General features: G+C 42.5%; 1 protein-coding gene across 1 annotated transcript in view; it reads left to right on the forward strand.

The window, feature by feature from the left end:
• Positions 1-12,209, forward strand: part of MRC2 (mannose receptor C-type 2) — a 382,895-nt gene that overhangs the window by 240,951 nt on the left and 129,735 nt on the right. Inside the window, exon 19 of the mRNA XM_085876862.1 lies at positions 5,534-5,634. Coding sequence (XP_085732988.1) covers positions 5,534-5,634 — 101 coding nt within the window. The remainder of the gene's footprint in view (positions 1-5,533; positions 5,635-12,209) is intronic.

Genomic DNA, 12,209 nt, shown 5'->3' on the forward strand with positions numbered 1-12,209 from the left:
ATATGTCTTTCAATCCTGACATATCTCTCACTCTCACGATCTCGCTCTGAACGGACCGTCTGGAAATCACCACCCTCCTTCATCTGGTTTCCCAACAAACCTCTTGAGGAAGTTCAGCCACTCAAAGTCTGGGGCTCACTATCAGCCATGATCTTTCTTGGGAAAACCACTTTTCAAAGTTGGCCTCCAAAGCCAGCCGCCAACTGGGCATCCTCCATCATGAAACATCTTTCTTTGGCACACCTGAACCCCAATCCACCTCCAAGGCCTCCATGCACAGCTTGATTCAGTACTGTTCTCCCCTCTGGGCTGGCTTCCCTGCATCACATCCTGCTCGGCTTGATGCCGTGGAAACCAAAGCTTTCTTCAAGGTCATTGGAATCTCCCATGATGAAGCTGAGTCGATGGGCCTATCACTTTTCCATCGCAGACAGGTTTGTGATCTCTGTCTTCTACCACCTCATTTCTGTTCTTGCACCCTCTGCCCTGTCCCAACTCTCTGCCCCTCCCCCTCACCCCTCCTGGTTTCTGCAGGACATACACCATCAACCCCCTTTTGGTGAAACTACCTAAATCCAGGATCACTGTTCACTTCCACTCATTCGTTCCTCTTTTTACCAATCTGTGAAACCAACTTCCACATTCTCTTCAATGTCATTCTTCCCTCCAGGTCTTCATGACAGCTCTTAACCCCCATCTCAGATTGTCCCCAATGCACAACCATGATCTTTTATATCCCCATTTTACCCCTTCCAAAGTCCACCTGTTACCAAGTTTCCAATTTTTTCCTTCCACTTCTGTGATTGAGAGTTTGCACCTTTTTCCATCTTTTACAACCCTTGTGTCCTCCCCTGCTCTCATCTTCCTTACGTCTCTTATTTCTCCAAGTGTCCTACTATTTTGTCCTTCAACCCTGTTGTTGTTGTGTCCCCCCCACCCCCTTTCTTTCCACTGCTCTTTTTGTTGTGTTACATCCTGATCTATTCTGTGTTCTCACTCCTCCATGATCCTTGACACTGAATACAGATACACAAATAAAACATCTTTGTTGCTCTTTTATAGATGATGTTCGATCTACATTATAAAAATTTAAACTGCTTTAAATGAGTCTCAATAAGATGTGTTCCAGTAATCTGATTAGCAACAAGTGTAAACTTGCATCATTGCATGCAAACACCAGGCAGGTGCAAACGAGTAATGCTTAGCATGAAATAATCAGGTCGTTGTGATCAGTTTTTGATGAATTATCAGAATCACTGCCCTGCATAAGAATCTCTGCTAACATCACTGCCCTGCATAAAAAGGTGCAAAAACAGATCCCTGCAACTACAGACCAATCAGCCTTCTCCCAATCATCAGCAAGGTTATGGAATCCATCATCACTTCAGACATGAAATCCTTCCTCTTCTCCAATGGCTTGATTTCCAATCATCAATTTGGTTTCAGACCAGGTCACTCTACCCTGGATATGCTGCTTCTGCTCTCCCATCAATGGATGGAGGTCCTCAATGCCAGACAGGAAATCCGAGCCGTATCCCTGGACATATCACGTGCTTTTGACACAGTCTGGCACCCTGCCCTGCTCACCAAACTCTCTTCCCATGGTATTCAAGGCCATCTCCACTCATGGCTCGCAGACTTCCTCTCCTGTCGCAGTCAATGTGTGGCCCGAAATGGAGTTCTTTCATCCCCTCTTCCTGTGCAGGCTGGAGTTCCTCAGGGTAGCGTTCTGGGCCCTGTTTTTTTCTGGTTTTCATCAATGATCTCTCCGACTCTGGAAAATCCTCTATATCTCTTTGCTGACGACTCCACCCTCTGCCGTACCATCTGTCATACCTCAGACCGGCAAGCAACAGCTTCTTCGCTCACTGCAGATCTGGATAAAATCACAAACTGGTCCAACACGTGGAACATGTCTTTCAATCCAGACAAATCTCACACTCTCACTATGTCTCTTCGAAAGGACCGTTTAGAAAAGCCCCATCCACTTTCTCAACAATCCTCTGGAAGAAGTCTTTTCTTTCAAGATTCTGGGTCTCACTATCTGCCATGACCTTTCCTGGGAAAGTCACATTTCCAACCTCGCCTCCAAAGCCAGTCGCCGACTGGGAATCCTCCGTCGTGCAATGTCCTTCCTCGGCCCTCTTGAGCTCCTGACCACTTACAAAGCTTTTGTCCGTAGCCTGATGGAGTACTGCTCTCCCCTCTGGGCTGGTGCTCCTGCCTCCCACCTTTCTCGGCTTCACGCTGTTGAAACCAGGGCATTTAGGATCATCGGCATCTCCCGCAATGAAGCTGAGTCTTTGGGCCTCTCACTCAATCACCGCAGGTTGGTCGGTGATCTTTCTGTCTTCGACCGTGTCCTCTCCAGCCTTGCCCCCCCTGCTCTCTCTGAAATTTGTCCCCACCACATTTCCACAGGGCGCTCAAGGTCCACCAACAACCCCCTTCTGGTAAAACTACCAAAATCACGAATCACTGCTCATCTTCACTCTTTCATTCCTCTTTTTCCCCGCCTTTGGAATAAACTCCCTCACTCTATTCTTTCCCATTCTTCCCTCCAAGCTTTCAAAACAGCTGTTCACCAACACCTCTTATCATCCCCCATCCAAATCCTCGATCTTTTCTACCCCCGATAATCCACCCAAGCCCACTTCCTTCAATTCCCCTGCTTTCCTTCCTGAAAGTCCCTGTAATGTCCATCTTCTCTTCCCCATGTTCCCCGTCCCATCCCTCTCCCTTCCACAGATCTCCTAATGTGTCTGTTCCCCACTGTTTTGTCCCTCCCACTCCCGCCCCTCTTGTCTCATGCCCCCTTGCTGTGCGTTGTGTGTTAGCTCTCATACGAACCTCGACAAGGTATACCATAAAAAAATGTGGTTTTATAACCTCAATTAATTACTCTGTCTGATTAATTTGCCATCGGTTAATTACTCTGTCTCCATCAAAGTAATGCTTTGTGATTCAGTGTCTTTTTTTTTATACCTTGCGGAGACTCGTATGAGAGCTAACACATAACGCACAGCAAGGGGGCATGAAACAAGAGGGGCGGGAGTTGGAGGGACAAAACAGTGGGGAACAGACATGAAGAGATCTGTGGAAGGGAGAGGGATGGGGTGGGGAACATGGGGTATACAAGATGGACATGACAGGGACTTTCAGGAAGGAAAGCAGGGAATTTGAAGGAGGTGGGTTTGGGGTGGATTAACGGGGGTATAAAAGATCGAGGATTTGTATGGGGGACGATAAGAGGTGGTGGTGAGCCGCTGTTTTGAAGGCTTGGACGGAAGAATGGGATTGAACAGAGTGAGGGAGTTTATTCTAAAGGCAGAAAAAAAGAGGAATGAAAGAGTGAAGGTGATATGAGCAGTGATTCGTGAATTTGGCAGTTTTACCAGACGGGGGTTGTTGGGGTTCCTTGAGCGCCTTGCGGAAATATGGAAGGGAGAAATCGCAGCAGAGCAGGCGGGGAGGCGAGACCGTCGAGGAGACGGTAGAAAACAGAAAGACCACCAACCTGCCTGCGGTGAGAGAGTGAGAGGCCCAAAGACTCAGCCTCATCGTGGGAGATGCCAATGATCTGAAATGCCTTGGTTTTCACAGCGTGAAGCCGAGAAAGGTGGGAGGTTGGAGCACCAGCCCAGAGGGGAGAGCAGTACTCTATCAAGCTGTAGACGAAAGCTCTGTATGTGGTCACGAGCTCAGGTGGGCCGAGTCAGGACTTTGCACGACGGAGGATTCCCAGTCGGCAACTGGCTTTTGAGGCAAGGTTGGAAATGTGGCTTTCCCAGGAAAGGTCATGGCAGATAGTGAGACCCAGAAACTTGAAAGAAAGGACTTCTTCCAGAGGATTGTTGAGTGAGTGGATGGGGGGGGGGGGGGTTCCAAACGGTCCTTTCTGAGAGACATAGTGAGAGTGAGATTTGACCGGATTGAAAAACATGTTCCACGTGTTGAACCAGTTTGTGATCTTACCCAGACCTGCAGTGAGCGAAGAAGCTGCTGCTTGCCTGTCTGAGGGATGACAGATGGTACGGCAGAGGGTGGAGTCATCAGCAAAGAGGTAAAGAGGATTTTTCAGAGAGACGGAGAGTTCATTGATGAAAATCAGAAAAAGAACAGGGCCCAGAACGCTGCCTTGAGGAACTCCATCCTGGACATGAAGAGGGGATGAAAGAACTCAATTTCAGGCCACACGTTGACTGCGGCAGGAGAGGAAGTCTGTGAGCCATGAATGGAGATGGCCTTGGATACCATAGGAAGAGTGTTTGCTGAGCAGGGCAGGGTGTCAGACTGTGTCAAAAGCACGCGATATGTCGAGGGATATGGTTCTGATTTCATTTCCGGCATTGAGGACCTCCATCCATTGTTGGGTGAGCAGAAGCAGCATATCCAGGGTAGTGATCTGGCCTGAAACCAAATTGATGATCGGAAATCAGGCCATTGGAGAAGAGGAAGGATTTAATGTCTGAAGCGATGTTGGATTCCATGACCTTGCTGATGATTGGGAGAAGGCTGATTGGTCTGTCGTTGCAGGGATCTGTTTTGGCACCTTTTTTTAATTAAAAAAAAAAACAAGTGAAGAAGACATAACATGTCATAGCCCATGTTATTTTTGTAATTTGTTGTATGGAGTTAAAGGGCCAGCCCATATTGATGTACAACTGAAATGGCCACCTATCTTCCAGTCGACCATCTTTGATCAGATCGCAAAATAAAGTGAGGGGCCGTCATGTACTGTGCTTGTCAGGTTTGAACAAAATCGGACCATGCATGTCTGAGAAATGGTTGGGGACACATTTAAGTAACAAAATGGTGACCAGTCGGCCATCTGGGATCTGATCGCAAAAACATTGATGTGCATATGTAAGCCATCATTCAATATATTTATGCCAAGTTGAACAACATCGGTAAATAGTCGAGGACATGGTCAATACCAGGTTGTTGTTTTTTTACACCTAAAATGGCCTCCAGTCTACCAATCGGCCATCTGTGATCAGATCGCAAAATAAAGTTCGGTGCAAGTGTATGCCTTTGTGTACTGTGCTTGTGCCAAGAGTGAACAAAATCGGACCATGCATGTCGGAGAAATGGTTGGGGACATATTTCAGTAACAAAATGGCTGCCAGTCGGCCATCTTGGATCTGATCTCGAAAATAAATAATATGCATATGTATCCCATCACGTGTTGTCTTTTTTCCAAGTACGAATAAAATCGGTCCATGAATGTCCGCGATATGGTTGCGGACGGATGCACACACACAGACACAAAAATCAAGATCAAATCCAGAAGTCGCTATTTCAGAGCAAGTCCAACGGGGGCTAATAAACATTTCGTATCATTTTTTGCTGGTTTAAACTGTTTTTTCTATTCACCCCTTTCAGGTAGATTGTGAATGTAAAACTCTCATTGATGGCTGAGTTTCATTGTTTATATTACTTATATGACTGAACGACAAACCATTGCTGTATGGTGTTATATCAAGCATTCGTTTGATGTATGGATGACCACGGTATTCCTTGGTTTATCCAGGTGGTCGGATGGGAGTGAGTTGGAATATGTGGCCTGGCAACCCAAGCAGCCGATCATTGCTGGAAAAACAGATGTCTGTGTATACGTGTCAGCACACAACGGTAATGTATCAATATTCCACTATCATGGTGCAGAATTTAGATTGCAAAAGGCTAAAACAATAGCCATTCAAAAGAGGCCAAATTCCACCTCCTCTTCGTCCCTCATTTGAAAGAGGGCAAATTCAATGCCTTCTCCATCACTCATTGAAAAGAGGCCAAATTGCACCCCTCCTCGTCCCTCATTCAAAAGAAGCCAAATTCCACACTCCCCTCATCCCTTATTCAAAAGAGGCCAAATTCCATGCCCGCTTCATCACTCATTCAAAAGCAGCAAAATTCCACTTCTCCTCATCTCTCAATATGCATATCAATATGTAATATGCAATATCCTCATTCCTCAACATGGTGATTTATATTTCTATGTATGTATGTGTCACATTCGCAGGGGATGCGTTCTTGAAAAATTATGTGAATGTCGAATCTGCGAATGTCTGGGCATTGTTTCAATGGGAAAAAAGAGGGAGGCGCCCCCAGCAGTTCGTGATTTATTCGGGAAATTTCAAAATTTTACGAACACGACTGCACATAATTACAGTTTAATTAACAATGCTAATAAAAAAGAACAACAATTGTAGGTACTGTTTTCAGTTTTTATTTGAGATTGCATGTAATTTTTGATTGATGACTATGTTGATGAGTTAGAATCCAGTGAACTCCTCTAAAGAGGATGCAGGTGAGAATGCTGATGAGTTGTGCACTGAAGGAGATGCAGGTGAGGGCACAGAAGAGGGGACACAGGTAAGCGTTCTGATGCTGTTGAGGTGAAGCCACCGGAGCAGAAAAAATGGGTGATCGAGGGATCTTTTGATGAGTGCACCCAGGTTTCCGTGCAGCTCTTTGTACGGCAGCAAAACATCATCCACTCCCTCTTGAACCAGAGGTACTGCTCCTCACTGGGTCGGCATCTTGCAACCTCTCAGCAACTGCCCCCACATCCTGCAGCACCTCAGCCAGGAATTTGATGGTCAGGTTGGACCTCGCCCCCTCTTCCTCCTCTTCATTGCTCTCCTCCTCCTCGGAAACATTGATGATGGCCTCTAACTCCTCCTCAGTCAGTTCCTCACTGTACGAGGCGGAGCTCCAATTCCTCAGGCTCCATATCGTCAAAGCCTTCCCCTCTCATTTCCCATGCGAATCCGGCAATTTTCTGCGCCTCTTCAGTGTTTTTGGGAAAACCTCTGAAGTTCTTGACTGCCTGTAGCCGGCCATAGGTTTTGCCATCAAGCATTGATGGTGGAGGCTTTCACTTCATCCAGCGAGTCTTGGATTACACTGATGCAGTGCGCTATGTTGAAGTCCTTCCAACATTTCCCGATGGTTGGTTCAGGGTTGGACTCCATAGCATCCAAGATGTGACAGAAGGTGCGGCGGGCGTAATATGTTTTGAACATCAAATTAGTGCTTGATCGAGTTGTTGGATGAGGTAGTTGGCGTTGTATGGCAGGAAGACACCTCCCCATTGGGATGGGCCACCTTCAGCACCACCAGCAGTAAGACCTTGAAGGAGAGGTTCTTTCCTGCCAGGTACCTCTCCACTTGAAGGACAAAACAGTTGTGGAAACAATCCATGCTCCCCATGCCTTTTTGTTGGCCCTACAAAATACGGGCAGAGTGTGCTTATTTTTGCCCTTGAAAGCACGTAGGTTTCGGGAACGGTACAGCATCATCGTCTTCATCATGCAGTCCTCTTTGGCGTTGGAACAGAGGAGAAGAGGTACCCACAGAGGCGGATAAAGAATTTTTTGGTCTCTGGGCACCAAAAATAGATAGGTCCAAAATGCCCGTAAAGAGGACTCGGTGTTATTTTCATCCAAAAAGACCCCTCCCCCCCAAACAAAAAGAGGACTCCATATTATTTTCGCACTCACTCAGCCTATGCTGCTTTCGACTCGACTGCAAAAAAATCCGGAGGAATTTTAATTTTTTTATTGCCTTTTTCCCCCTCGGGGGAAAAAATGCCATGTTGAGGTGTTCCCTTACCAAGCAGCTTGCTATTGCTTGCCAAGCCAGCCATTCCTCATCAACCACTTCGTTAGAGGGCTTTCTTGAGTTCTGACGCCACTTGGCCACTTGCTCCTGTTCATACTCCTCGATGAGCTACGCAAGTTGTGCAGGAAAAGTTTCAGCTGCCTCGTGGTCTGCTGAGGCATGCCCACCTATGAGCTTCACATTGTGCAGACCGTAACGCTTCTTGGAGGAGTCAAACCATCCCTTGCGAGCACTGAAGGGACTGGGGCCACTCGAAGCCGCATCGCTTGTATCCGCATCACTAAGCACATCACTTGTATCCGCATCACTCATGTTTGCAGCACCTCCCGCGCTAAGGAGATGGTTGTATATTCGCTTTGCCCTTTCACGAATCGGAGGTCCACTTCAGGGCATCTTTTTCTAGGTATTCCTCAAACCACACATTCAGTGCCTTCTCCATTGTTTCTATGTAAATGTCCCTGACCTGGATGACCACTTTAATGCTGGGTACTGTGCTTGCCGCTGACACTTTCACGAAGCACCTTCTCGTTTTTGTTTTTTTTAATGTCATGGACAGTTAAATTGTTCAAGCCATAATGCCTGCCAACAGAGGACACATGTCATCTTTATGTAACTGGTCTGAATATACATACATACAAAAACACACACATACATACATGCACATGACATTAAATTGATGCAGTTGGGACAATATATCATTCAGCTACACAGCAGAGCCAACCAATAGATCCAACAAAGTCCGAGTAAACTCTACTCACCAATTTTTAACAAACAGGAAAGAGAGTCCTCCGCAGGCGACATTTTGCTTGCAGTCCACAAGCCTTCTCAAGCCATGAGGCACAGCTAACCACACACGTCCATTTATGGCGAACCATTTCCGGTCTTTGTTACCCAATTGTGTCTTCAGGTCCTTGATGCTTCCAGTCTTGCTCCATTTATGTGAGACTTGAACTCTGACCAGCGATCTGAGATAGAGACTTAATTCCTTTGGTACCAGGTCTCTTCGGAGAATCCTTGGCTATCGCTGGTCGGACTTTGTGTCCAACGAGCGTTGCTGAGAGAGACTCAAATGAGATTTGTTACCTGCATAGTCTGTGAGCATCAGCTGCGGCTGTATAGACATGTGGCTCGTTTTCATGACGATGATCCTATTCACCAGATTCTCTCAACGAGGGAGCCTCATGAGTGGAGGAGGCCAATGGGCCGACCATGTTCCTCGTGGTTGCAGCATGTTGATCAGCATCTCAAGGAGATGGGGATGAGTCTGGCATCTGCCTGGGGGATGGCCAGACGGAGGTCCCTGGAGTACCGACGGAAAGTTGGCACAGGGACGTGCTGCTCCGGCACATTTTCCCATACCTGACCTGAATTTTATATCCTTGACATATTTCTCAGTATCTTTTACAAATGTTGAGATTGATTGAAACTTGTCTTTTGTGTCTTGATACATTGTATTTATTCAGTAAAAAAAAATTGGTGAATAAAATGGTTGCAAGCACATATTCACCTATAAATTAAATGAAATTTTCATCAAGAAAATTTTAGTTTTAGCAACATTTTGCTGTATAAATATGATGAATACAACGTCCTGCGATGTTTGTAATCATGAATATAAATGTTATTAAAAAACACCTTCAAACCAACAAACACATTCAATCTGTTCAGACAAATATCTCCATTTGAACAAGAAACAAAACATTGTGATAGATGCAATATTGATATTCTTTAAAAAAAATTATTGTTAACACCTTCAATCACGCAAACACAAGAAGAATGAAGAAAGGGAAGGGGCAACTAAATTATCCATTGAAAACACTGATGGGGCATTTAAAGGACATATCAAAATAAGATTGTTTTGCTTTGAAGACCCTGGACATTCTTCAATCATTGAAGCTGTTGATATGGTTAAACAAAGTATTGAAACTGTAATTAAAAACACATTTCATGAAATGAAAACTTTTAAGTTTTATATTGGAGTAAAATTGAATATGGGAAGAGTAGGTGATGAAACTACTCCCTATATGAGGACAAACCCTCACTTTATTGCATCATTTCAAGATTTTGTAAGATGTGATGTTTTTGATGAACTCCAGAGACAAGAACCAGATGTTGATAACACTGTAGTTGGTCGTGGATTTGCTGTTACAAAAATAATCTTTTTAGATATACACATCTTAAAATCAGATCCTCTTCAAGCTTCTTCTTATATTGATTTACCAAAAGAGATAGAACTGAGGAAAGTGGTTGTTAATATTCAAAACAAAGATAATAAATGTTTTCATTGATCTGTTCTTACTCACTTCTATCCTTCACAATGGAAATCTGAAAGGGTTGAAAATTATACGAAATATGAGAAATATGCTAAATGTTAAAGATTTAAAGTTTCCAACGTCATTGAGAGATATTCCTCAATTTGAGAAAATGAATAAACTATCTTTTAATGTATTTGGATTAACGGATACAAAGTTCAAATATTAAAAATTTCAAATAACTATAAAAATAATGAAACACATTGACCTTCTATGTTATAGTTTGGGGAAAAATCCACATTAGTCTTGATAAATTTTTGATATAAGCATAATTACCCCACGAGTATTCAATAGAACAAATAAAACTTATCCCTGCAAGAGATCTCAACTTCATTCATACCAAAGAATGATTAAATCAACATTCAAAATACTGTAGTAATCATAAATCAACCGTAATTAATATACCAAAAGTAGGAAAGAAAATATCAGTTAAAGATTACAAAAAAATCTAACAAACATCCATTTGTGATATGTGCTGATTTTGAAAGTATCCTTGAAAAGATAAATACTGTTTCTCCAAATCCAAATAAATTATACACAAATAAATATCAAAAACCTACTCCTTGTGCTTTCTTTTATGAAATCAAATCATCTGTTGGTGATAAATACAACAAGTTAGAACTTTATCGAGGAGAAGATCCCTCAGAGGAGTTTGTAACATGAATGGAAAAAGACTATAAAAGACGAAGAGAAATAATGGTTAAAACCTATAAACCAATGTCATTAACAAAGGGAGAGAAAAAGGAATTTATAAAGAACAGTATCTGTCATATTTATGAGGAGAAAATTGAGGGAGAGGTCGAGGATAGGGATCATTGTCATCTTACTGGTAAATATAGAAGTCCAACTCATTCCCGTTGTTATCTTAATTCCAAGCCCCCAAACTTTATTCCTGTCTTGCTTCACAACAACGCTCATGATGACACACATCTATTTATAAATGAACTTTCAAAGACATCTGCAGATATTTCTGCCATTCCGAACACAGATCAAAAATACATCTCATTAACAAATACAATTCATACATCCCCCATAACCCATATCAGATTTCTTGACACATACAAGTTTATGGCAAGTCCATTATCTAACTTCATATCAAATCGTAAAAACTTACTGAATCTTAAATCACATTACTCAAATCAAGAAGAGATTGTCACAAAAGGGAATATATCCGAATGACTATGGATTCATTTGAGAAGTTTAAAGAAACACAACTTCTTTCAAGGGAAAGTTTCTATAGCAAGTTGAATAAAACTCATATTTCCGATAGAGATTATACACAAACTAAAAAGGTTTGGGAGAACTTTAATATAAAGAAACTTGGAGAATATCACAATTTGTATCTTAAAACTGATGTATTATTATTGACTGATGTGTTTGAGACTTTCAGAACAGTCTGTCATAAAAAAATTCTTATTGAGTGGACCCCACTCACTATTACACAGCCCTGGCTTTTGCTTGGAGTGCCATGTCAAAAATGACAAAACAATTTGGAATTAATCAGTGATATAGATATTCTTTTAATGATAGAGAAGGCTGAAAGAGAGGAATATATCAAGTATGTTCCAAGAGATATGCTAAAGCAAATAACAAATATCTTCCTGATTATAATAAGAATGAGGACAACTCTTACCTGATGTATTATGATGCTAACAATTTGTATGGGTGGGCTCTTTCTCTGTCTTTATCTTATGGAAAACTTAAATGGGTTAAAGAAAAACATTATGAAAAATTTTACAAGACATTGTTATCTCCTCTCAAAAAGAATTGGATGAAGCTGAAGTTGGATATTATTTTGAGGTTGATTTAAAATATCCAAAAGAACTTCATAACAAACATAAAGACCTACCCTATGCCCCTGATAAAGAAAGTCCAAGAAAAGAATGGTTAAGTGATTACCAACAGTCATTTAATATAAAAGGTAAATCTGCAGAAAAAAACTACGTACTATATTAAATTATAAAGAAAGTTATGTTTTGCATCAAAGGAACTTGAAACAATATTTATATGCTGGGTTGAGAGTTACTAAAATTCATAGGATTTTGAAATGGAAACAAAGTCATTGGTTAAAGAGGTATAGTGATTTTAATAGAAAAAGTAGAACAGAAGCAAAAACTGATTTTGAGAAGGACTTTTATAAATTAATGAATAATGCTGTATTTGGAAAGACTATGGAAAATGTTCGGAATAGGCAAGGCATAAGACTTGCTTCATCTTGGAAACAGACTTCAAAATTAATTGATAGACCAAGTTTTTAGCGAGCGGAGGTGTTTTCAG

This window comes from Eptatretus burgeri, chromosome 4 (assembly GCF_056783735.1).
Source record: "Eptatretus burgeri isolate ZD-2024b chromosome 4, Ebu_testis_v1, whole genome shotgun sequence".
Lineage (NCBI taxonomy): Eukaryota > Metazoa > Chordata > Myxini > Myxiniformes > Myxinidae > Eptatretus > Eptatretus burgeri.